Source organism: Dendrobates tinctorius, unplaced genomic scaffold (assembly GCF_039654945.1).
Source record: "Dendrobates tinctorius isolate UK_male_01 unplaced genomic scaffold, ASM3965494v1 ptg000060l, whole genome shotgun sequence".
Lineage (NCBI taxonomy): Eukaryota > Metazoa > Chordata > Amphibia > Anura > Dendrobatidae > Dendrobates > Dendrobates tinctorius.
In genome coordinates this window covers 4,322,605-4,349,542 of record NW_027361728.1, presented here as the reverse complement: position 1 = coordinate 4,349,542, position 26,938 = coordinate 4,322,605, and the positions used below count along the sequence as shown (strand labels likewise).

At 44.0% G+C, this 26,938-nt stretch overlaps 1 protein-coding gene across 3 annotated transcripts in view; it reads left to right on the top strand.

Moving 5' to 3' along the window:
* Positions 1–26,938, top strand: part of LOC141092474 (probable cation-transporting ATPase 13A4) — a 576,817-nt gene that overhangs the window by 47,357 nt on the left and 502,522 nt on the right. For all 3 annotated transcript variants that reach the window (XR_012232812.1, XM_073578639.1, XM_073578640.1), the window contains exons 2-3: positions 2,850–3,020; positions 3,200–3,331. Coding sequence is in view for 2 of the 3 variants with exons in the window: in XM_073578639.1 (XP_073434740.1) it covers positions 2,850–3,020; positions 3,200–3,331 (303 nt within the window). In the remaining variant the exon portion in view is untranslated. The remainder of the gene's footprint in view (positions 1–2,849; positions 3,021–3,199; positions 3,332–26,938) is intronic.

Genomic DNA, 26,938 nt, shown 5'->3' with positions numbered 1-26,938 from the left:
AGTGTGTTTGTGCTGTGTTCTGGTTACTTGATAATCTGTGTATGACTCGGTCTGTTCTCTGGATATCGCTTTGGATTCTGCCTGGTACCTCCTATGTCTGTTTGGTTTTGATCTCTGCTTGGCCCTGATTATCCGCTCTGTCTCATCCCTGGTACTGTACTGTGATCCTGTGTATGACCTTTGGCTTTGTCTGACCTCCCGTCTGTTTATTCCTCCTGTACCTCGTTTAGCACTGCTTCTGTACTCAGGACACGCGCACTGGCTCTATGAGCAAGTGTAGTGCGGTGTCTCTGACATTACCGAAGAGGTATTAAGTGTGTCAGCGGGCGGACTCAACCGGGGAAGCGCTGTGGCAGTGGGCCTAATGGCAGCCACGGTGAAAGGACCCAGAGGGTCGTCGCCAACAGAAGTAGGAGGAGGTGACAGGTACCCGGACCAATGTGCAGAAGCTGTCGTATTGCTGTGGATGTCAAAGAAGACAATAAAGTGGACCTGATTGAATGTATTTCTGCGTCTTTCTCCAGTCTGTTTCACAGCCGAAAGGGACCACCCCCCAGTTGGCACATGTACTACATTCACAATTCGAATAACAGCTCTAGACTTTCAACCTCTAGCATGTCAATTTGTCAATGCCAAAACATTAGCAGCAGCAGCAGTGGTGTAAGCAGAAGAAGCAATTTCTGGGAGTCCTTGACACTTTTTTAGACCAGCTCATGCACCAGCACAACAGAGTCCAAGTCTTACATGTGGTGAATGAATGAAGAGGATGGTGCAGGATTATCAAGAACTGAATATCAAAACCATCAAGAAGGGTTTGGACCCTTTCACATTTTGGTCTTCCAAATGGGAAGAGTGGCCTGAGCTCACCTCACATGTCTTAGAGGCTTTATCGTGCCCGACAGCCAGGTCTCTCTCAGAACGTGTCTTTAGAGCTGCTGGTGGTGTCCTGACAGGTAAGCACAGCCAGTTGTCCCCTGAAAGTGTAGAGTGCCTAACTTTCATCAACAAGAACAAATCAGGTGATGTTGCATCTTTTTAGTGTGATGCATTAATGTCACAAAACTGCACTATCTTTATTGTGGCTTTTGTGCCTGCTGTGGATGCTGCTGATGCTAACAGAAATTTGTGGAAATGTGAACAGTCATGGTTGGTCTACATCTCCTGGGATAGCTGTAGTGGAAGATGTGTAGGTCTCTATTATACTATTTTAACTGTGGTGAAATTAATGCCTCTTCTGTGGTATCTGCCAATAATTTTTGGAAATGTGAACACTCCTAGTTGGGTGTCCATCTGCTGGATTGGGTGTAGTGGAAGGCCTGTTGGTCCCTAATATACTATTTCTACTGTGGTAGATGGAAAGACCATCAGGCTTAAATCCTTAAATTTTTCTGAAAATCATAGCCTACATAACTGATATTTGTGCTACCTGAGTGTGGCTCAGCAAGAAAGCAGCTAAAAACACCCAAGAATGGCTAAGAGGAAATCATTGGACTATTCTGAAGTGGATTAAGAGCTCTGACCTAAATCTTATTGAGCATCTTTGGAAAGGGCTGAAACATGTCATCTGGAAAAGGCAACCTTCAAACACCAGACAACTGGAGCAGTTTGAGCTTTAGGAGTGGGCCAAAACACCTGTCTAGAGGTGCAGAAGTCTCATTGACAGTTACAGGAATCATTTGATTGCAGTGATTGCCTCAAAAGGTTGTGCAACAAAATATTAAGGGTACCTTTATTTCTGTCCAGACTTATTTCATAAGTTTTATTATTTTTTTTTAATTCTGTGGAAGCATGGTTGAAAAGCAATGTCTGACTTTCATTTGTTCATTTTCATAGATTTTTGATTTATTATTACTTTTGTAAGATTCAAGTTATTTCTGTCACCATTGTGGGTTTTTCTGTCATTAAACGAGGGGTACCAACAATTTTGACCATGTGTATAGATGTGTCGCATATGGTATCAGTGATCTCCTCAAAAGAGGCCTACACCGATCCCTCTCCCACCTCATCTTACTGTGACGTTTCCTTGAAAGCTGTAATTGCTGTCCCAGACCCCAATACCTCATGCCTGCCTGATTGCTGAGGTGCCATGCTAAAATTTGGACTGTGGGTGAAATGAGGCCACTTTCCTGGTGTCTGTCCCTCATTTGAGGTGTTTTTGCAGCATTTAGGGCAGTTATAAGGTGTTGTGCATTCGTTTGTTATTGCCTCCCATTGACATGAATGGCGTTCGGTCATGTTCGGCGAATATTTAAAAAATTTATTAGTGAATATTGCAAATTCTGCAATCGTAATCCAAACCGTCATTGAAATTTTCATTCATCTCTAGTAACGAGCACCTGAGCATTTTAGTGCTCACCCATCACTAGTCTTAGGCTCGGGTCAGACATGCAAGAAATTCACACGAGTCTCGCATTTCAATACCCGACACTGCTGCCGGCACTCGGACAGGAGCGTGCAGCTGCATGTATTTCTATGCAGCCGCACGCTCCGGTCCCGAGTGCCGGCGGCAGTGCCGGGTATTGACATGCGAGACTCGTGCGAGTTTCTCGCATGTCTGACCCTGGCCTTAGTCATACATGCGGAAGAAATATATGTCCTCAGTGAGAACTATGTGATAAAACCAACTTGAACGTAATAAAACTTAGGTCATTAGGAACTAATTACTTTGATTTCTAATATGTCCACAAAGAAAAAGCAATAATTAATATAACAACATTTTACCATACTATGGAGCCACTATTACATCAAGTGTCCAGTTCAACATAAAAAAAAATGGTGACAGTTCCTCTTTAATACCAGTCCATTTTTATTTTATTCTTCTATTATTCTTTTCTTTTCTTCTTTTTCAGGACATATTTGGATATAAATCAAAGACAAGTAGAAATATTTTGTGTGTACTTGGGTACATATTTACTTTAGGGTTCCTAAAATTGCTGTTTTATTGGAAGCCAGAGTTCGATGTTTGGAGTCACTGTGTTCCATGTAACTTAGCAAACGCTGATACAGTTTTGATGCAAACTGTAAGTACAGCATTTTGTCATTTATCAAATTAGAATAAATAGTTAAACGTTCTTATTACTCTATTCTGTCCAGTTTTACTTTTTGTGATTTCTGTAGATTTCTGCACAAGGCTACTGCAGTTTAATTCATTACCATCTTGTCTCTCTCCATATCTATATATTCTACAATATCGCTGCAGAGAGAATTTAAAGACTACATAAAGAAGTCAGTAAACAAGATTAATCTTCATAAAAAAATGAAAATTGGGTCTTTCGTTATTAGTGATGAAAATTCATACATATGCAAATCTATAAAGGAGTCAGAAGGCAAAGTAAGTGTTGTCCTGTCAAAATATTAATGGTGATTGTATTGGGAGAGAGGAGTTATTGATAACTGAAGGTGCACTTTGGCTATGTCCATAAAAAGAAAAGAATAAGGGTGGTGGTCAGTTACTGAAAAAAAGCCAAAGTCTCTAAATAGTGAGCACAGGTTTTGGACCTAACTCAAATTTATACCATTCAAAACTATTAGGCACATTTGATTTAAGTGTTGTTAACATGTAATTTTTTGTTTTTCAAATAAACTCATGGATGGTATTGTGTCTCAGGGCTCTTTGAATGACTGAAATCAATCTCAATCACCTGTGATAATTAGTTTTCCAGTTGAGCGCTTTCAAGGGAAAATTTCTTAAGAAAGATATTCCATATTATTAAGCAGGACACAGGTTTCGAGCAATAAGAGAAAAAGGATAGTGCAATGATAGTGCATTCTGTAATGCTGTAGATAAGCCCCCGATGTTACCTGAAAGAGAAGAAAAACAAGATATGTTATACTCACCCCTGGTCTGGTCCGGGTCCGGAGGGTGTCGCGGTCCAGTCTGGACCCTCCCATCTTTATGCTGTGACGTCCTCTTCTTTGCTTCCTGTCCCAGCTCCAGCACAGGTGCACTGCTCTGACCTGTTGAGGGCAGAGCAGAATACTGCAGTGTGTAGGCGCCGGACCTCTCTGACCTTTCCCGGCGCCTGCGCACTGCAGTTCTCTGCTTTCCCCTCAACAGGGTAGAGCAGTGCATCTGTGCCGGAGCCGGGATGGGAAACAAAGAAGAGAACGTCACTGCATAAAGAAGGGAGGCGCCGGACCGGACAGCAACACTCTCTGGACCCAGACCGAACCCGGACCACCCCTTGGTGAGTATAATATAACTTGTTTTTCTTATCTTTCAGGTAACATCGGGGGCTTATCTACAGCATTACAGAATGCTGTAGATAAGCCCCTGATGGTGGTGGCCGCAGCTTATATACGAAAAAAGGGGTGACAGATTCCCTTTAAGCGTCATCATCGCTCTGTGAAAAGATTTTTGTCTGATACAGAATTCAAATGGGTCTGAGAAGATAATTGCATAATAAAGAAGATGTCGGCCAGACATAAGATTAGAACTGAGCAGCTGCTAAAATAATGTAAAAAAGCAGCAAACAGGTATTTGAAGCTCCAGATGCCTTTGAAGTACAGAATAACTGAAGCTATAAGATCGTCCAGAGGTTTGCAGTTGTACATAAACCAATTATTCAGAAACCACTAAACAGTGCTCACATACAGAAATGTTTGATTCTAAAACAGTCTTGTTATATGATGTATTCTGTGCAACCCTGGATGGTCCCGATGGATGGAGTAGTTTATAGCCACCATGTTCCAACAAGCCTATGTCATCAGTAAGAAGGTGGAGAAGTCATGTTATGAGGTGAAATATTGGGAAGAGAGTTGGACGCATCCTTTAGGGTCCCTGCAGGTATTAAAACTACCTCAGCAAAGTATATAGAGTTTGTGACTGACTGCTTCCTTCCATGTTACAAAAAGAACTGTGTCATACATAGAAAATTAATCTTCATGCATGATAATGCAAAATTTCTTGTTGAAAATAATAACTCTGTGGCATTGGCTGCTATGGACAAAAAGGAGATAAACTCATTGTGTGGCCACCATCCTACCCTGACCTCAAACCTATTGAAAAACTTTTGAGTATTCTAAAGCAAAAGATCTTTAAGGTTGGGAGGTAGTTGACATCAAAACAATAGCTCTTAGAGGCCATTCTAACAACCTGCAAAGAAATTCAAACAGAAACTATCCAAAAACTCATATCTTCAGTTAATTCAATAATTGTGATGGTGATATCAAGGAAGAGTTCTTATGTTAACTTGTAAATTGGCTTCTTAAGATTTTTTTATTGAAATGGCATCTCAACAATATACACTGCTTGAGCAATTACCTCCTGTCAGTGTATCGCCGGCTGTCTTTGAGAGCAGTCACATCACTGATGTGACTACTCTCAAAGTGACCAGGATTGTCAAGGTACATTAAGGATTATCTTCTCGGTGGACGGGTGAGGAATATTGTGGTTAATTATTTTATTTCTGTTGCACAAGACTTTGGCTTTTGTGGATTAGGTGTTCGATGAATATTGTTTAATTAAGATTCATTAAAGGAGTCTGTGTCATTATTTCAAATAAAGGACTTTATTCTGAGTGTCTGTGTTTTTATACAATATCACTATTGGATTACTAATGGATAGTTGTCTTATAAACGCCTGTCCATTACCAACCTGTGGGCTTGATGTCACCCGACAATACAAATGTGACATCAACCCCACAAATATGAACCACACTTGCCACCGCTACGTATGTTTGACAAAAAGGAGAGAAAGAAATAGGCCATGTGCAGGGGATCACCCTGGATAGGACATAGCATATGTAATACAAATTTTATTAAACACAGCAAACCGCAAAAGTTCTTAAAAACATTAAAAATAGTCACAAATGTGACACATATACAAATAATACAATGCTCATAATAGAGCAACCCACCTGCTACCAACTATCACCCTCACCGAGAATGATGCCTATATCCCTAGGTCCATGTAAACAAGATTCTCAATAGGAGAATTAGTAAGCCCACACATAGGTAATATAGAGCATATGAGTCAGAAACACCAATAATATACAAGTACAATGAAAAAATGATGCATTTCCAACCCAATAATTACAAAAAACAGTACAAGGGATAATGTAAACCCAAGAAGATGCTGATCACTATGAGGTGTACAAAAAAGATAGAAATGCACACTAAATAGACTTTCTATGTGCATAGAGATACCCCAGCACAAGATCAGGCATAGGGAACATCAAGGACCAGATCAGCCAGACCATTAGGGGCTAAAGAGGGTCTAAGTGGACAGCGGAAATCTCCATTGCCACCCCAAATGATAACCAAACATGCAAATCAGCACAATACAAAACCCATGAGAAGTGAAGTGGGGCAGGTAGAGCCCCACTGCATTTTACGAGTTTCCATCCACAACACCTTAGGAATGGCATCCCTAAGGGGCAGTTTTATCATGTCAAAAGGAACTGTAGCACGCAAGAGGATTTTTTGGCCCATGCACGGGACCTAACAACGCGATTCAAGAACAGAGCCTACCCCAAAAAGTTACTATCACGGGACTTTATGGCAGCAGGGGATGCTGATAGGGATGATTTGCTTGTACCTCGGGTGAAGGGACCCCCTAAACCACTTGGGTCATTACCACATATAATAACCAGTGGCGGGATATTGGAAGAATTCTTACTAAACATTGTCTCTATTTCTAGAACTGACTTCTGTTAGAAATGTACTTGCGACTAATTTTAGTCTAGCATATCTATTATCTTAGCGCCTGCGCACCACTGATGAGGAGCTCTTTCATCCCTTTATTTGTGGTCATCGTTCCTATAACTACTGATTATAGCACTGGGATAGACAAAAAGGTCAATAGTTACCTTCTGGTCCTTCTTTTAAAAGATCTGTATAAGAGTGTGTTAGCTCCGCCCAGTTGGCTGAGTATAACCAGTGTCCCGTGTTAGCTCCGCCCAGTTAGCTTTATTTGTGGTCGCCGTTCCTATAATTACTGATTTTAGCACTGGGACTAACAAAAAGGTCAACAGTTACCTTCTGGTCTCTTTTTTACAAGATCTGTATTAGAGTGTGTTAGCCCCGCCCATTTGGCTGAGCATAAAGATCTTCATCATTTACCTACCGTAACTTTTTGTCCACATTTGCTCACAGGATATTTGTGTGTCTGGGGACTGGCCGTTTATTTTGTATCTGGTCGGTTTATCCAGCCACTGCCTAGCTAACTATTTATTTTACCAACCTAGCTATGAGTGAGACTATGTATACTGGTATTTGCGCAGTAGCGCCTTGTCTCTATTTCTAGAACTGACTACTGTTAGAAATGTGCTTGTGACTAATTTTAGTGTAGCATATCTATTATCTTAGTGCCTGCGCACCAGTGATGAGGAGCTCTTTCTTCCCTTTATTTGTGGTCGTCGTTCCTATAACTATTGATTATAGCACTGGGATAGACAAAAAGGTCATTAGTTACCTTCTGGTCCTTATTTTATAAGATCTGTATAAGAGTGTGTTAGCTCCACCCAGTTGGCTGAGTATAAACAGTGTGCCGTGTTAGCTCTGCCCAGTTGGCTAAGCATAAAGTGTCCTGTTTATTTAACTGATCATCATGGCAACTGAGCCCTGAACCAGCTCGGTCTTTGTATAAGTACAGGCGCTTTAGATCACAGGTATTGCGCCTTATCATTGTTCTCTCTAGCGATGTGCGTCTATTGGTGACTATGGCAGCTGCATGACTAGTAATACAGTGGTTATCTACGTCTCGCTCTGGCCGGGAGCGCCTATGGGGGAGTGTTTTTGGTTATCGCCTACTCAGATAATTACTACAGTGAATGTGCTGCATATCTTTAGAATGTTCCCTTAATTGTGTCTCTTCACCTATTTGTGACACTCGCTTTGTTTATTATACGCTAACGCTTGCGCAGATAATCATCACAGCAAGTGAGCTCTATATCTTTGAGGGTTAATCGGTCATATGACCGCAAGCGTCCCCTTGATTGGTCTTTCTCATTTATTCGTGACGTGCGCTTTGTCTATTATACGCCGACGCCTGCGCAGTAGGCTACTGCAGGCGCCTGCACAGTAGCAATATTGAGCTCTCTCTCACTTCCTGTATTCAGGATGTGTGCCTTGTCTTCCGGACGCCGACGCTTGCGCAGTTGGCATTCTGTGACGTCACACGCCGCTGCTGTGAGCTGTCAGCCATAGCTATGGATCAGTGACTAACCGCTGACTCTCAGGTATATTGGATGTTAACCCTGTCATGGTAAGCAGCGGCGCAGCTGCTCCCTATCTACTAATTATACAACCATATATATGACACAGCTGACTGGCAATCTGTACCCCTGACGAAGCCACCTAGAGTGGCGACACGCTTCGGGTCTCTGGCTCTACCTGCCCCACTTCACTTCTCATGGGTTTTGTATTGTGCTGATTTGCATGTTGTGTGGTTATCATTTGGGGTGGCTATGGAGATTTTCTCTGTCCACTTAGACCCTGTTTAGCCCCTAATGGTCTGGCTGATCTGGTCCTTGATGTTCCCTATGCCTGATCTTGGGCTGGGGTACCTCTATGCATATACAACATCTATTTAGTGTGCATTTCTATCTTTTTTGTACACCTCATAGTGATCAGCATCTTCATGGGTTTACATTATCCCTTGTACTGTTTTTTGCAATTATTGGGTTGGAAATGCATCATTTTTTCATTGTACTTGTATATTATTGGTGTTTCTGACTCATATGCTCTATATTACCTATGTGTGGGCTTACTAATTCTCCTATTGAGAACCTTGTTTACATGGACCTAGGGATATAGGCATCATTCTCGGTGAGGGTGATAGTTGGTAGCAGGTGGGTTGCTCTATTATGAGCATTGTATTATTTGTGTATGTGTCACATTTGTGACCATTTTTAATGTTTTTAAGAATTTTTTCTGTTTGCTGTGTTTAATAAAATTTGTATTACATATGCTATGTCCTATCCAGGGTGATCCCCTGCTCATGGCCTATTTCTTTCTCTCCTTTTTGTCAAACATATGTACTATTTAGGTCTAGGTTGGATCCCCTTAATTATCCTTTCGGTGGTGCCCCCATTTCTTTGTTTCTCACTTGCCACCGCTACAGGGCAATTGAGGAAAGTGAGGCTAAGCACCAGATTTGGCGCATCTTATACATGTTCCTTTTCTGGGGCAGCTAAGAGATGATGTTTTTAGCCCAGGAGAGGCCAATATCCATGGCCCCTTTCTAGGCTATTAATATCATCCCGCAGCTGTCTGGCTAGCCTTTGCTGGTTAGATTTAATAGGGGACCCTATGTCAATTTTTTTCTGTGGTCCCTGTTGTGAGTTCATTCTCCCCTTCACCTTTGATGGCTGATGAACTCCCTCTGCTGGTGAAGAGAGGTAGTGAAATTGATTGGGATAGGAAGAACCTGTGATCTGAACAGGCGGAGTGTGATTGGACATCTAGAATTTCTGAGTGGATATAAGGCAGCCGACGCCCTGCAGGGCTGCTGGTGATCCTTTCTGCTCTGAGCTCTTGCATCCAGTTTAGTTCCTGTCTACTAAAAGCTAAGTTTTTGCCCTGCTATTATTCCATGAGATTTTGTCTGGTTTCCTTAGTGTTTGTATTCAGCCAGTCCTGGTTGGGACTGGCTGAATTCCATTTTTGTCTCTGATCAGTTGATCTCTTTGCTCTGTTTTCAGAATATACCTGAGTGCTGATATAGTGATTTTGAAGTCTAGCGACTTCAGGGCCTTTTTCCCTATCAGACGGTTGGGACATTTTTGGTAGGGTTTTTTGCGGATTGCAGCCAGCATCTTTTCTGTCCTGTCCTATCTAGTTAGTTGGGCCCCATCGTTTCCTCAGCCTGTCTTTCTGTCTGTGTTTGTGTTTTCATCTGTATTTCACCGACAATACATGTTGGGGGCTGTCTATTGCTTTGGGGTCTGCTCTGGGGCAGTTTAGATTTCCCCTTTCCTTCTTTAGGCTTATGTAGTTCTCCGGCTGTGACGAGGGGTCTAGGGCACCGTAGGAACCCCCCACGCCTACTGTTAGTTGTGGTGTATAGGATCAGGGGTCTGCAATCCGATAGCTACCAACCTCTCCGGTTTTCTGGACTTAGCTTGTATTTTTGTTTTTTCCTCCTCCGGTGACTCATTCATAACAGGTCCCCTTGTAAACTAGCAAGTAAAGGCTAAGCAAACAGCTTTGTGCTGTTATTAATAGCCTGGGATCCTTTATGTCTATTGGCTCCTTCCCAGAATATTAACATCAGCCCTCAGCCATTGGCTTTCTCTTTGCTGGTTATCAAAATTACACGGAAGCCATTTGTTTTGTCTTTAAAATGATCAGGTTACAGCCTATGTATGTTCGTTCTGTGAACGCTCCTACATAGGCTGATGACAATGTTTGTGTAAGTGTGTTTGTGCCTATGTTTGTGTTTACTTATTGGCTTAGTAATGAGTGTGTCGGGCTGACACCTTTTCATTACTAAGCCTAGGGCTAGGTGTCAAAGACAGCTTCAGACACCAAGCCCTAATCCAATTACTCTGATGCCACACTGCATCAGCATGAAAAAGGTGGTGTAAAAACAAGAAATTATATCAAAAAACTTTATTTTAGATAACTTTATTTAGCTCAAAAAAGTGTTCATTGCTGTACAAAAATGAATGCAAAAACATATTGGGTCGCCCTCCCAGGGCTGTGGGGTACTCGGTACCGGGCCGGTAACTCAGGGGGAAGGTGTCTCAGCAGCGGTGACCCGATTCGTGGCCCTGGGCGCCCAAGTAAAAGGGGGATTGAATGGTGGAATGTAGTTGATTAGATGAATAGTTTGTGATGCCACCTGTGGTGTTCGGCAAGGAAGGTGTTAAGCCGACGCTGCTTGCAGATCCTCTGGGACTGATGGTATGGCGCTGCAGAGATGTTAAAGCTCCCCACAGGTGAAGCTGTAGTCCCAGGGCAGTGTAGATGTGCGTTGTGGGAATGGTGCAGTGATAGGCACAGGGATGTAGCGGTGCCGGAAAGGTAGCAGGAAGGAGGCAAGGACACAACAGGGTGCAGTTTCTTTTCCTTTACTTGGCAAATGCAGTCCAGGGTCCTGATTACAGATGGTTCAAGGGCAGGCTAGCCTGGAAGCAATTCAGGGATCTCTCTCAGCAGATGGGTTGTGTAGTCTCCTTCCTAGCGTTCACTTGAGGTACATCCAGTACTGAGTTACACTGACGTTCCTCCTTATTACCGTCTCTCAGAATTCCTAGTATGGCAGACGGCTGTAGCCGCTATTTCTCTCTTGGTTCACACCTTGCTGTTGTGCATCCGAGTCTTAGATGGGAGTCGAGTATTTACAACTTCCTACTCCTCTGGTGTCTGCTGCAGGACTATTAGTGTCCGTACAACCATGGAGACCAGGCTCCAGATCATGCGCTGTCACTGGAGATGAGCCTTTCCTCTCTGCTCGATCTCCCAGCTCCTTTTCCACATCTGCACACTTCACCCTCCTCACGCTAACTAATTACGCTCCTTCCTGGCCCTCAGAGCGCGCTCCTCCCCCAATCCTGGTTCAGAGCTCCCTCTCTTGGTCTGGAGTGGGAACTGTGTTGCATGTATAGATTAACTGCTGGAGAGACCCTTCCTTGCTTCCAAGCCTGACATCACCCTCCCTGGAGGAAGGCAATGCCACTGTGGCGGCCATACCCCTGGGGGCACCACATTCCCCCCTAGTGCAAGTCAGCACTCCTGGGCTGATGAAAAACATGTAAAACATACAAACATATTACAAATAAACAAATTGAACAATTATAATTGTACAAGATTTGAAAAAGGAAAAATTAACAAAAACCAAGAGCTCCAAAAATAGGCCTGTGATGATAAGTTCATGCATCAACGTCCATGGTCCATTTCTAGGCAAATGGTAAAATATTTACAAGATTGATGACCACACACAGTCCTGTGGTTCAGTATCCATGAAAACAAAACTGGAAAAGTTCAAAAAGGAAAGTTCTTACAGAATACCTGTAGGCACAAAACTTGAACAGTTACATATTTACATGTTAACAGTTACATTACTTTAACTTATTTTAGATATGGAATCTACTTGGTGGTATACCTTGGGTGGTACGGGTAGATCTGCGTAATACTGGTGTTTTTATGGACTGAACTGGTTGTCTGGGTCTAACTACTGATGTTGCGTGTAAACTGGGTAGTAAGCGTCTGCTAGCTCTTAGAGTCACTGTGGGCATAACAGATTCACCACTGGCAGGGCAAGGGTTCTCTGGCTCCACTGCTGGTGCGGTATCTGCTGCATGTACTTCCTGATTCTCAGAGTTCTCTGGACTCACTTCTGCTTGTACTACCGGTTGGGGAAATGTCAACACTGGCACCACTATGGCATCATTTACTTAGTCCAATTTGCAGGGAATTCTCCAAGTATGGTGCTGACCTTCTCTTCTTCTTCTAAGGTTTGGATGTTGTTCTGTTCTTCCATTCTTTCCTTCAGCAGGTCAGGGCACAATTTCAAATGAACCCTTGATATGGCTGCTGAGGTCTCTCCTCCATCTTTACTAATAAGGCATACTTTGATGTTGTCAAAGCTTAATGGTAAGACTGTGTAAGGCTCAGCTTCCTATTGGTCATCCAATTTATGCAATCTTCTTTTCCTCTTGAGGACTTGTTCTCCTGGTGACAAGGGAACTGCAGGTGCATTCTGATTGTAGTTCCTTTCTTGTTTTTGTCTTGCCTGAGCTAGGCTCTTCTCCACACACTCTTGAACTCTACGGTATTGTTGTTGTCTTTCTGTATCCCAGTCAGCATCTGGTGATGTTATGTCAGATGTAAGGACTCCCATATCCAAATCAATAGGCAGCTTACCAGGTCTTGCTCTCATTAGGTAGGCTGGGGTACAGTTAGTGGAATTCACCGGAGTATGGTTGTAGAGGTCTACCAGATCTGGCAACTTTTCTGGCCACAGATTTCTCTCCTCCAAAGGTATTGTCTTCAGTAGGTCAATCACTACCTAGTTCATCCTCTCACACATGCCATTGGTGTGTGGATGGTACGGTGTTGTCCGGATCTTCTTACAACCGTACAAGTTACAGAATTCCTGGGACACTTCTGCCTCAAAAGCTGGACCTTGATCAGTGAGTACTTGCTCAGGATACCCATGTGGTCTACAGAAGTGCTGTTGGAATGCTCTGGCTGCTGTCTTGGCTGTTTGATCTTTGACAGGCACAACTACCAGGAATCTTGAGTAGTGGTCCACAATGGTAAGAGCATAGATGTAGCCTGAACGGCTTGGAACCAGTTTCACGTGATCCAGGGTGACCAACTCAAGTGGCTGTTTGGTTATTATTGGCTGTAGAGGAGCTCTCTGTCTGTTTCGATCCTTTCTGAGCAGGTTACATTGTCCACACTCCCGGCACCACTTTTCAATGACTTTTCTCATACCAGCTCAGTAGAATCTCTCCCGGAGCAATGCTTTCAGCTTCTTCCATCCGAAGTGTCCAGCTCCATTGTAGTATGCTTCCAGGACCATTGATGCCTCTCTCTTTGGGACTACCACCTGCCAGACCAGCTCACAAGTGCGGGCATTGATACTCCTCCGACATAGCTTTCCTTCATAGATGAACAGCCAGCCTCTTTCCTTCCAAAACTGCTGGGTTTCTTCAGGAGCATCCGACTCTGGGCGTGAGTCAGCTTCTGACAGTAGCTCCTTCACCAGGCCGATTGTGGGGTTGCTATCCTGTGTTTCTGCCCAGTCATGATGGGGCAATGGATTCAGGGTGACCTCTTTCAAGCCAGACCGTCTGTTTCTCACTCCTTGAGCACATTGGGCTGCAATTGGCCGATGGAAGAGAGGTAGCTCTATTTCTTTCAGAGCCTCAGGGTCTTCTCCTGCATCTGGCAGATTAGGCATTCTGGACAGCGCATCAGCATTGGTATTCTTGTGCCCAGCTCGGCACTTGATGGTAAATTCATAGTTAGATAGCCGAGCCATACATCGCTGCTCCAGTGCACCTAGCTTCGCAGTCTCCAAGTGGGTCAGTGGATGGTTGTCCGTGAAGATAGTAAACTTGGCTGAAGCTAGGTAATGCTTGAATCTTTCAGTGACAGCCCAGACTATGACCAGGAACTCCAGTTTGAAGGAACTGTAGTTGTCTGGGTTCCTTTCAGTGGGACAAAGTTTCCTGCTGGCGTAAGAGATCACTCTTTCTTTGCCATTCTGTACCTGTTACAGTACTGCTCCAAGTCCCATGTTGCTGGCATCGGTGTACAACACAAATGGTTTGTCATAATCTGGGTAGGCCAGAACTTCATCCCCTGTGAGAGCCATCTTCAGTCGAGTGAAGGATCTCTCCAACTCCTCAGTCCATTCAAAGGTGGAACTTTTCTGTTTGGCTTTCTCGGACTGTCCCACCAGAAGATTTTGCATAGGGGTGGCTATTTCAGTAAAGCCTTTGATGAATCTTCGGTAGTAGCCTACAAGTCCAAGGAACTGGCGTACTTCATGGAGGTTGCTGGGCTTCGGACAGTCCCGGATGACTGTGACTTTGTCCGGATCTGGTGCCACACCTTCTGCACTCACTACATGACCGAGGTACTGTACCTTGGGCTTCAGGAGGTGGCATTTGGAAGGCTTCACCTTCAGGCCTAAATTGGACAAAGCTTCAAATACCTCAGCCAGATGTTCCAGATGATCATCATAGGTTTTGGAGAAAACAATGACATCATCAAGGTACAACAGGACTGTCTCAAAGTTCTTGTGTCCTAGGCAGCACTCCATCAGCCGTTGAAATGTTACTGGGGCAGTGCAGAGCCCGTATGGCATGTGGTTGAACTCACAGAGACCCATTAGTGTTGTAAAGACTGTTTTCTCCTTGTCTGCCTCTGCCACGGGAACCTGCCAATACCCACTAGTGAGATCCAAGGTGGAAAAGTAGTGCAGCTAAGGACTCCTCAATTCTAGGTAATGGGTAGGCATCTTTATGTGTAATGCTGTTAATTTTCCTGTAATCAACACACATTCTCATGGTACCATCCTTTTTCTTTACAAAAACTATGGGAGCTGCCCATGGGCTACAACTGTCTCTGATAACCCCAGCTTCCTTCATCTCTCTCAACATACCTTTAGCACATTGGTATTGTGTTGGGGGTATAGGCCGGTACCTTTCTTTAATGGGTGGATGATCTCCAGTGGGGATATGATGTTGAAACCCTTTTGCCTTCCCAAAATCTAGGGGGTGTTTACTGAATACCCGCTTATATTCCTGGGTCACTCTGTAAACCCCATTTTTCTGGTATGAAGGTGTGGAGTCAGTTCCCACCTGCAGTTGCTGGCACCACTCCTCCAGCTGCTTCACAGAGCCATTGTCCTCCACCTGGTCGGATGAGACCAAGGGCTCTGCTTCCTGCAATGCGTTGTTACTAACTGTAAGCAGCTTAGCAATTGTGGCATACAGAGGTATTATGGCCTCCTCCTCCCCACAATTCAAGAGGTGTACAGGTACTCTCCCTGTTCGGACATCAACTACCCCTCTGGCTGTCAGGACACTGGGCCTGCTGTCAGAGTATACTGGTTCTACCAATGCCTGGTAATCTTTTCCTCTGAGGCCTATGGCTGCCCGACACCAGATCAACATTTCACATCTGGGGGGTATTGCAGTGGGGAAAGCATCACTCACTCTGATGCTGCCAATTTCTCCTCCAGAGAGTTCTACCTGTTGTCTTTGCATCAGGGCCTTGATCTCCTTCTGCAGGACTCATTGTTCACTGGAACCAGCAGTCTCAGCCACCTGTTGCAACAAGACAATAACCTCGGAAAGACAGTTTTCAATTACATTTGTTCCAAGAGTCATCATTGGGTTACATTCACGTCGATCAATATCCACCACAATTATCAGACCTTGAGATTTTAATTCTACTCTACCCACTTTAACAGTAATTTCTTTACATCCTACTTGGGGTAAAGACTGACCACTACTGGCAACTACTGTCAGTTTATCAGTTGGGCCATGGGTAAGTTCAGAGTCAGCCCAATACCGCTTGTAAAGGACATACGGCATGGTGGTCACCTGGGAGCCAGTGTCCAGCAAAGCGTTCATGGGAATGCCATCAATCACCACTGGGAGGACTGGTCGACCTCCAACATGCTTGGCTCTCCAGTTCTTTGGGCCTGGGGATCCTATTCCTGGGGGTTGGCCCTCTGCCCCAGGGGTTGCTCGTTTAAATGGCAGAACCTGGCGATGTGGCCTGTCCTGCGGCAGTTACGACAGTTGGGACGTCCGTCCTGGTCATAGCGATCGTTGTTCCTTCCTCGGAGTGGCGGAATCCTCTTCTTCCGGAGCCACGGGACATCCTCTGGACTGGAGGCAAGCTGGATCTTCTCCTTGGAGGACACCTGCAGGGACTGCACAGTTTTAGTAAGTGCAGCCATACCTTTGGTCAACACCTGGACCTGAAGATGTAGATCTGCAGATGGGTCTTTATCCAGAGTCTGGGCATCAGCCTCCACAGGGATGGAAGGAAAAGATGTTGCTTCCTGGTGGTAGGTGATTGCTGGCGCCTCGGGGGCGCTGGATGGCTGACGGTTGGTTCCTGCAGTACACGTATTGTCCTGTCCTTGAAATCAGCAAAGTCTAGGTCAGGGTTTTGCAGAGTTATAATGAGCAGCTGTGCTCTATGGGTACTGGACAGGAGTCCTTCAATGAACTGCTCCTTTAACAGCTTGTCTTCCTCTTTCACACTGTCAGGATCAATTTGCTTGACAGCTCACAGCGCCTCCTGCAGAGTAAGTGCATAGTCCTTTATACAGTCCTGCACTTTCTGTTTACATCCAAAGAACCTCATCTTGATTTCAGCTGTAGTACGGGTGTCAAAGTTGCTTCTCAGCTTGGCCAGAATCTTTGTAACAGTCTCTTTATCAGTGTCCTGCCAGGCTTTCACTTCTCTCAGATATGTGAGGCCTGTGATGGAGATAGATGCCTTTAAAATATCTGGCCTGTATTTTTTTCTATTAACAGCAAAAAAGTGTATATAAATAGGCTAAGACACAGCAAAATCAGTTTAATGGAGCCAAAAAAATGCCACAATTTTTAGCCCACAGATAGGTGAGGCATGTGACGGAGGTCACCCACTTTTAAATATCTGGCCTGTATTTTTTTGAAAGCAGGAAACTTGTGTCAATAACTAGGTTAAGACACAACAAAAAAGTTCAATGGAGCCCAAAAAATGCCACAACGTTTAGAGCACAGATAGGTAAGGAGTGTGACGGAGGTCCCCCACTTTTAAATATCTGGCCTGTACTTTTTTTTGTTTTCACAGCAAAATAGTGTCAACAAGTATGCTAAGACACAGCACAAACAGTTCAATGGAGCCCTCAAATGCCACAATTTTTAGCCAACAGGTATGTGAGGCCTGTGACGGAGATAGCCAATTTTAAAATATCTGGCCTGTTTTTATTTTAACAGCAAAAAAGTGTAATTAACTAGGCTAAGACAAAGCAAAAACAGTTTAATGGAGCCCAAAAAAAGATAGGTGAGGCGAGTGAAGGAGATACTCCACTTTTAAATATCTGGCCTGTATTTTTTTTAAAAAATAGCAAACTTGTGTCAATAAGTAGGCTAAGACACAGCAAATACAGTTCAATGGAGCCAAAAAAAGGCCAGAATTTTTAGCTCACAGAAAGGTGAGACGTGTGACAGAGATCGCCTACTTTTAAATATCTGGCCTGTAATTTTTTTAAAAAAAAGCAAACTTGTGTCAATAAATAGGCTACGACACAGCAAAAATAAGTTCAATGGAGCCCATAAAATAACCCAATTTTTAGCCCATAGATAGGTGAAGCATGTGACGGAGATACCAGACTTTAAATTATCTGGCCAGTATTTTTTATTTTTCAGCAAAATTGTGTCAAAAAGTAGGCTAAGACTCAAAAAAAAATTAAGCGGAGGGCTGAAATGGCATTATATTGCACACAATGATATGTGATGCCTGTGACACAGATACCCCACTTTAAAATATCGGGCCTGATTTTTTTTTTGACTGCAACATGGTGTCAGTCACTAAACTAGCACACAGCAAAAAAATTCAATGGAGCCATGAAATGGCACAATTTTGAGTACAATAATAGGTGATCCGTGTGACGGACAAAACACTGCATTGGTGTGGGGTCTGACCCCAGGTCCAGGTCTCTGAGACAGTTACACAAGTCTTGTGAAGGGAATGCTTTCATGAGTTCTTGGCTGTTTGAGGCTATTTTGTGAAGCCTGAGGTTAGAGCAAGCAAGCATCTCTTGGGCTCTCCTGAGAAGACTGATGGCAGTCTCATTTGAAGGCATGGCTTTCAGACAGTCATCAACATAAAAGTCTTTTTCTATGAATCGTCTGACATTTGATCTGTATTCTGTTTCTCCTTCTTGAGCTGGCCTTTTTAAGCACATAAATGGCGACTGCAGGTGAAGTACTATTGCCAAAGATGTGTACTCTCATGCGGTATTCTGTGACTTCTTTAGTAGGATCAATGTCTCTGTACCAGTAAAATCTTAGGAAGTTCCTGTCTCTCTCTCTCACAAGGAAACAATGGAACATTTGCAGGATGTCAGCGATGAAGGCAATGGAATCCTTACACAAGCGCATAAGTACTCCCAGCAGTTTGTTATTGAGGTCTGGTCCAGGCAGTAGAACATCATTCAGCGAGATATCTAACTTAGCACTGGAGTCAAACACCACTTTAATCTGGCCCAGTTTCTTAGGGTGGTACACTCCAAACATGGGTATGACCCGGCATTCTTCAGAGTCTTTGAGTGTTGGAGCTAGTTCTGCATGGTAGTTCTCAAAAGTCTTTGACATGAAGGAGAAAAAGTGATCTTTCATCTCTGGTTTCTTTTGCAGATTATGTTTGAGAGGTAAGAAACGTTTTAATGCTTGATTTCTGTTGTTCGGTAGATGTGGTCTGTGGCCTTTGAAGGGAAGAGGTGCGATCCAGCTGTTGGTCTCATCTTTTACAAGTCCCTTGTCCATTACCTCTAAGAACAACTTGTACTCTACCGACATTGCCACTTGGTTGTCTTGCTTGGTTCTCAGGAAGGCTGTGCACCCCAACTGATCCTCATAGCTCCCTCACACCATACTGCTGTCATGAGTAAAGTCTATTAAATGATTGGGCAGTTGGATGCTGGGTGGTAGTTCCTTGACATGGAACTCGTTGTTGCAAGGTTGAAACAGAGATGGGCGTCCTTTCTCCAATGTATTAGTTAGCATACTTGTCACAGAAGATGGGGTGCGCATATGTCCCAAGCATACGTTTCCTATTATGGCCCATCCTAGGTCTAGTGTTATGAATGAGTCACCGAAGGAGGAAAAAAAAAATACAAGCTAAGTCCAGAAAACCGGAGAGGTTGGTAGCTAGCGGATTGCAGACCCCTGATCCTATTCACAACAACTAACAGTAGCCGTGGGGTATTCCTACGGTGGTCCTAGACACCTTGTTCACAGCCGGAGAACTAAATAAACCTAAAGAAAGAAAGGGGAAATCTAAACTGCCCCAGAGCAGACCCCAAACCAATAGACAGCCCCCAACATGTATTGACGGTGAAAACTGATGAAAACACAAACACAGACAGAAAGACAGGCAGAGCAAACAATGGGGCCCTCACTAACTAGGTAGAACAGGAAAGAAAAGCAACTGTCTGCAATCACCCAAAAACCCTGCCAAAAATAATGTCCAACACGTCTGATAGAAAAGGCCCTGAAGTCATTAGACTTCAAAATCACTATATCAGCACTCAGGTATATTCTGAAAACAGAGCAAAGAGATCAACTGATCAGAGACAAAAATGGAGTTCAGCCAGTCCCAACCAGGGCTGGCTGAACACAAACACTAAGTAAACAGACAAAATCTCATGGAACAATAGCAGAGCAAAAGCTTAGCTTTAGTAGACAGGACTAAACTGGAGGCCAGAGCTCAGAGCAGAGAGGATCACCAGCAACCCAGCAGGGCGTCGGCGGCCTTATATCCACTCAGAGATTCCGGATGTCCAATCACACTCCACCTGTTCAGATGACAGGTTTTTCCCATCCAAATCAATTTCACTACCTTCTTTCACCAGCAGAGGGAGTTCATTGAACATCAAAGGTGAAGGAGAAAATGAGCTCATAACAGTACCTCCCCCTTGAGGAGGGGTCACCGAACCCTCATCCACGCCACCAGGGCGATCAGGATGGGCCCGATGAAAAGCACGAACCAATCTTTCGGCATGAATATCGGATGCAGAAACCCAAGAAATATCCTCCTGGCCATAACCCTTCCACTTAACCAAATACTGGAGTCTCCGTCTAGCCAGATGAGAATCCAGTATCTTCTCAGCCTCATATTCCACATTACCTTCAACCAATACAGGGTCAGGAGGTGCCACCACAGGAACTACTGGCTCAACAAACCTCTTTAACAGAGACTTATGAAACACGTTATGGATCTTGAATGCAATAGGAAAAGCCAATCGAAAAGAGACTGGATTAAGAATCTCCAAAATCTTGTAAGGTCCAATAAATCTAGGTTTAAACTTTGGAGAAGCCACCTTCATAGAGATATTCTTTGATGACAACCAAACCATATCACGCACCTTAAACCGGGGACCAATGGTCTTATGCCGGTTGGAAAACCGCTGGACCTTTTCCTGGGAGAGAGACAACTTATCCACCACTTGGTCCCAGATCTGGTGCATTCTCTCCACACAGTGTCAACACCTGGGCAGGCAGAAGACTCCACCTGCCCTGAAATCGAGGATGAAACCCAAAGTTACAAAAAAAAGGTGACATCAAAGTGGCAAAACTAGCTCTATTATTTAAAGCAAATTCGGCCAAGGGCAAAAATGAAACCCAATCATCCTGATCAGCAGAAATAAAACATCTCAAATAAGACTCCAAAGTCTGGTTTGTTCTCTCCGTCTGCCCATTGGTCTGAGGGTGAAACGCAGAGGAGAAGGACAACTGAATTCCCAGCTTGGAACAAAAAGTCCTCCAAAATCTAGAAACAAACTGAACTCCTCTGTCAGACACAATGTTCTCAGGAATCCCATGCAAGCGAACCAGCTGTTGCAAAAACAAGGGCACCAACTCTGAGGAAGATAGCAACTTAGGGAGTGGTACAAGATGGACCATCTTAGAGAATCTATCACAGATCACCCAAATAACAGTCATTCTCTGAGAGACAGGCATATCAGAAATAAAATCCATTGAAATATGAGTCCATGGACTCCTGGGCACTGGCAAAGGCATCAACAACCCACTAGAGCGAGAACAAGGTTTAGACCGGGAGCAAGTCCCACAGGACTGCACAAAATTCCTGACATCACGAGACAAGGCGGGCCAGCAAAAAGACCGACTCACCAGATCTCTAGTACCAAAAATACCTGGATGACCAGCCAATGCGGAGCAATGAACTTCAGACATTACTCTCTTCATCCACTGGTCAGGAACATACAATTTTCCAATGGGACAACGCTCAGGTTTGTCCTCCTGAAACTCTTCCAGAGCACGTCTCAAATCGGGCGAGATGGCAGAAAGAACTACCCCCTCACCTAAGATGGTAGCAGGCTTGGTCACAATAGGAGAATCAGCAAAGAAACTCCTAGAGAGGGCGTCTGCCTTGACATTTTTAGTGCCCGGAAGAAAAGAGACCACAAAATCAAAATGTGTGAAAAACAAGGCCCACCTAGCCTGTCTAGGATTCAAGCGTTTGGCCGACTCAAGGTAAATCAAATTCTTGTGGTCAGTAAGGACCACTTGATGTTTAGCTCACTCCAACCAATGTCTCCACTCCTCAAATGCCCATTTCATGGCTAACAGTTCCCGATTCCCAACATCATAGTTGCGTTCGGATGGGGAGAACTTTCGGGAAAAGAAAACACTGGGATTCATTTTAGATGTTACTGGATCTTTTTGGGACAAAACAGCTCCTGCACCAATCTCAGAAGAGTCCACCTCTACCTGAAACGGGAGTGAGACATCAGGTTGCTGCAAAACCGGAGCAGAAGTGAACCTCCGCTTCAGCTCCTTAAAGGAAGAAGCAGCCTCTGGAGACCAATTCAGCACATCAGCACCCTTCTTAGTCAAATCAATCAATGGTTTGGCAATACCAGAAAAATTAGCTATAAATTTCCGATAAAAATTAGCAAAACCCAAAAACTTCTGGAGGGCCTTCAAAGAAGTGGGCTGAACCCAATCATAAATGGCCTGTACCTTGGCCGGGTCCATTTCAATAGTTGACGGAGACAAAATAAATCCCAAAAATGAAATCCTCTGGACACCAAAAAGGCATTTCGATCCCTTAACATACAGGGAATTCTCCCTCAAAATCCGGAACACTGTTATGATTGAGACACCGTAGGAGGCAGACACAAAAATAGAAGCTACGTCCAGAAAACCAGAGAAGTTGACAACTATCAGATTGCAGACCCCTGAACCTATCAACACAACTAGCAGTAGCCGTGGGGGGTTCCTACGGTGCCCTAGACCCCTCGATCACAGCCGGAGAGCTAAATAGCCTAAAGACAGAAAAGGAAATCTAAACTGCCCCAGAGCAGACCCCAAAGTAAAAGACAGCCCCCAACATATAATGATGGTGAAGCAAGATGAAAAAACACTCACACAGATAGAAAGATAGGCTGAGCAAACGATGGGGCGCAAGCTAACTAAACAGAACAGGAAAGGAAGGTTGCTGTCTGCAATCTGCCAAAACCCTATCAAAAACATAAGCCAACAAGCTGATATGGAAAAAGACCCTGAAGCAGCTAGGCTTCAAAAACTAAATCAGCACTCAGGTATTTTCAGAAGACAGAACTAAAGGAATTCAGCTCACCCAAGCAGGGAATGGCAGAAATCCAGAAAAACAAAGCAAAACAAAGTCAAAGCACAAATGCAAAAAGCCAAGCAGAAAACTTAGCTTTAGAAGAGCAGGAATTCAGACTGGTCTCCAAGGATCCCACAGAGAAATCACCCACAGGGCAAAAGGGCGTTGGCAGCCTTATATCCAGTCAGTAACTCCACTCAGCCAGTCATCATCATTAGGCTCAGGTGTTTGATAATCAGGCTCACTACCAGTCCGAATATGTTCCACATGAGAAACCCAATCCTTGGAGAAGATCAAAATATCATCCAGATAGATAATCAAAAATTTATCGACAAAATCTCGGAAAATATCGTTCATGAAGCACTGGAAGACAGAAGGGGCATTAGTGAGCCCAAAACGCATCACCAGATCAGAGTAATAGCCAGAAGAAACTTAGGTTGAACACCACCAACAGAAAACGTGTGTGCAAAGCGTTTCTCTCATTTATGACAGACAGAAATAATATGCGAGGCATTTCCACAGAAAAAACACAACTTATTACGCCTTCTGAACTCCTGACGCTGCTCTCTGGACAAAACTCTATCACATTGCATAGATTCAGACATTTGTTCAACAGGTGGCAACACCTCTCGTGCAGTTTTGCGTTCGTGCAAACGCCGATCAACCTGAATAGCTAATGACATAGAATCGTCAAGACCAGAGGGAACAGGAAATCCCACCATAGTATCTTTTACGGCTTCTGACAACCCCTTCCGAAAGAGAGCAGCCAAGGCATTATCATTCCAGGTAGTAAGTACTGCCCATTTTCGTAATTTTTGACAGTACAATTCTGCAGAATCTCGACCCTGGTTCAATGCCAGCAGGGTCTTTTCAGCCTGATCAATGGCATTAGGTTCGTCATACAACAACCCCAAGGCTTGAAAAAATGCGTTCACATTAGTCAGAATAGGATCATCTGGTTTCAAAGAAAATGCCCAATCCTGGGGATCGCCACGCAGCAAAGAGATGACAATTTTAACCTGCTGCGCGGAGCTCCCTGACGAGTTAGGTTTCAAGGCGAAAAATAATTTACAATTATTTTTGAAATTCAAAAATTTAGACCGATCCCCCAAAAATACATCAGGTGTAGGAATCTTTGGTTCAGCAGCATGTGGATGAGCAAGGTAGGCGGAAATTCCCCGCACTTCCGCAGCGAGCAGCTCCACACGATCAGACAATTGCTTTATCTCCATTGAGAGAAAAAAAAAATTCCCCCTACGGCCTCAAAGATATAGAGGAAAAAAAAAAAAACATTTTTTTTTTTTTTTTTTTTTACAATTCTTTCCTGCTATTGAGTACCCTAGGATCTGCGGTATGGCGGGTGATTCTGTTATGATTGAGTCACCGTAGGAGGCAGACACAAAAATTGAAGCTACGTCCAGAAAACCAGAGAAGTTGGCAACTATCAGATTGCAGACCCCTGAACCTATCAACACAACTAGCAGTAGCCGTGGGGGGTTCCTATGGTGCCCTAGACCCCTCGATCACAGCCGGAGAGCTAAATAGCCTAAAGACAGAAAAGGAAATCTAAACTGCCACAGAGCAGACCCCAAAGTAAAAGACAGCCCCCAACATATAATGACGGTAAAGCAAGATGAAAAAACACTCACACAGATAGAAAGATAGGCTGAGCAAACGATGGGGCCCAAGCTAACTAAACAGAACAGGAAAGGAAGGTTGCTGTCTGCAATCTGCCAAAACCCTATCAAAAACATAAGCCAACAAGCTGATATGGAAAAAGACCCTGAAGCAGCTAGGCTTCAAAAACTAAATCAGCACTCAGGTATTTTCAGAAGACAGAGCTAAAGGAATTCAGCTCACCCCAGCAGGGAATGGCAGAAATCCAGAAAAACAAAGCAAAACAAAGTCAAAGCACAAATGCAAAAAGCCGAGCAGAAAACTTAGCTTTAGAAGAGCAGGAATTCAGACTGGTCTCCAAGGATCCCACAGAGAAATCACCCACAGGGCAGAAGGGCGTTGGCAGCCTTATATCCATTCAGTAACTCCACTCAGCTAGTCATCATCATTAGGCTCAGGTGTTTGATAATCAGGCTCACTACCTTTCTTTACCAGAAGAGGGAGTTCCTCGGGCTTCAGTAGTGAAGGGGAAAATGAACTCACAACAGAACACAGTCCGAACATGTTCCACATGAGAGTCCCAATCCCTGGAAAAGATCAAAATATAATCCAGATAGATGATCAAAAATGTATCCACAAAGTCCCGGAAAATATCATTCATGAAGCACTGGAAGGCAGAAGGGGCATTAGTGAGCCCAAAGGCATCACCAGGAACTCAAAATGTCCCTCCAGAGTATTAAACGCTGTCTTCCATTCATCCCCATGCTTAATGCGAATAAGATTATACGCCCCCCTGAGGTCAAGCGTGGTAAACCAGCAAGCACCTTTAATTCTGGAGAATAGATCAGAAATCACGGGTAACGGATACTGATATTTAACAGTAATTTTGTTGAGGGAACGATAGTCAATACAAGGCCTTAATGAACCGTCTTTCTTGGCCACGAAAAAAAACCCAGCACCCAAGGGTGAAGAGGATGGTCTAATATGACCCTTCTCCAACGACTCCTTAATATAAGATTGTATAGCCTTGTGCTCGGGTACAGATAAATTGAAAAGTCGACCCTTGGGAAATTTACACCCAGGGCTCAACTCAATTGCACAGTCATAACTCCTATGAGGAGGCAAAGACGCAGACTTATTCTCACTAAATACATCATAAAAATCAGCCAAATAGTCAGGAACATCATGCGACTGGGGAGAGGTGGAGAAAACAGGAGCGTCACCAAGAGCACACCGACAACACCAACTCACCACAGACACAGATTTCCAATCAAAAACTGGATTATGGATTTGCAACCAGGGAAATCCCAGAACAATGGTATCATGAAAATTAGGCAACACCAAAAATCTGCAATTTTCTTGATGGTCTGTGGCGACCCGCATTACCACCTGGGTCCAAAACTGAGGTTTATTCTTTGCCAAAGGAGTAGCATCAATACCCCTCAAAGGGATAGGCGTCTGCAGAGGTGTCATAGGACACCCACAACGTTTAGCAAAATCCAAGTCCATCAGGTTCAGAGCCGCTCCTCAATCCACAAAAGCCTTAGCGGAAAATGTGGACAGGGAGCAGATCAGAGTAATTGCCAGAAGAAACTTAGGTTGAACACCACCCACAGCAAATGTGTGTGCAAAACATTTCTCTCATTTAGGGCAGACAGAAATCATATGAGAGGCATCTCCACAGAAAAAACACAGCTTATTACGCCTTCTGAACTCCTGACGTTGCGCCCTAGACAAAACTCTATCACATTGCATAGGTTCAGACATTTGTTCAACAGGTGGCAAAATTTCTCGTGTACTTTTACGTTCACGTAAACGCCGATCAACCAGAATGGCTAATGACATAGAATCGTCAAGACCAGAGGGAACAGGAAATCCCACCATAGTATCTTTTACGGTTTCTGACAAACCCTTCCGAAAGGGAGCTGCCAAGGCACCATCATTCCAGGTAGTAAGGACCGCCCACTTTCGGAATTTTTGACAGTATAACTCTGCAGAATCCTGACCCTGGCTCAATGCCAACAGGGCTTTCTCAGCTTGATCGATAGCATTAGGTTCATCATACAACAACCCCAAGGCTTGAAAAAATGTGTCCACATTAGTTAGAAAAGGATCATCAGGTGTCAAAGAAAACGCCCAATCCTGGGGATCGCTGCACAGCAAAGAGATGACAATTTTAACCTGCTGCGCAGAGCTCCCCGATGAGTTAGGCTTCAAGGCAAGAAATAATTTACAATTATTCTTAAAATTCAAAAATTTAGACCGATCCCCAAAAAACACATCAGGAGTAGGAATCTTTGGTTCAGCAGCAAGTGAATGAGCAAGATAGGCGGAAATTCATAGAATCATAGAATCATAGAATAGTACAGTTGGAAGGGACCTCCTGGGCCATCTGGTCCAACCCCCTGCTCAAAGCAGGATTCGCTAAATCATCCCAGTCAGATGTCTGTCCAGCCTCTCTTTGAAGACTTCCATTGAAGGAGAACTCACCACTTCTCGTGGCAGCTTGTTCCACTCATTGATCACTCTATCTGTC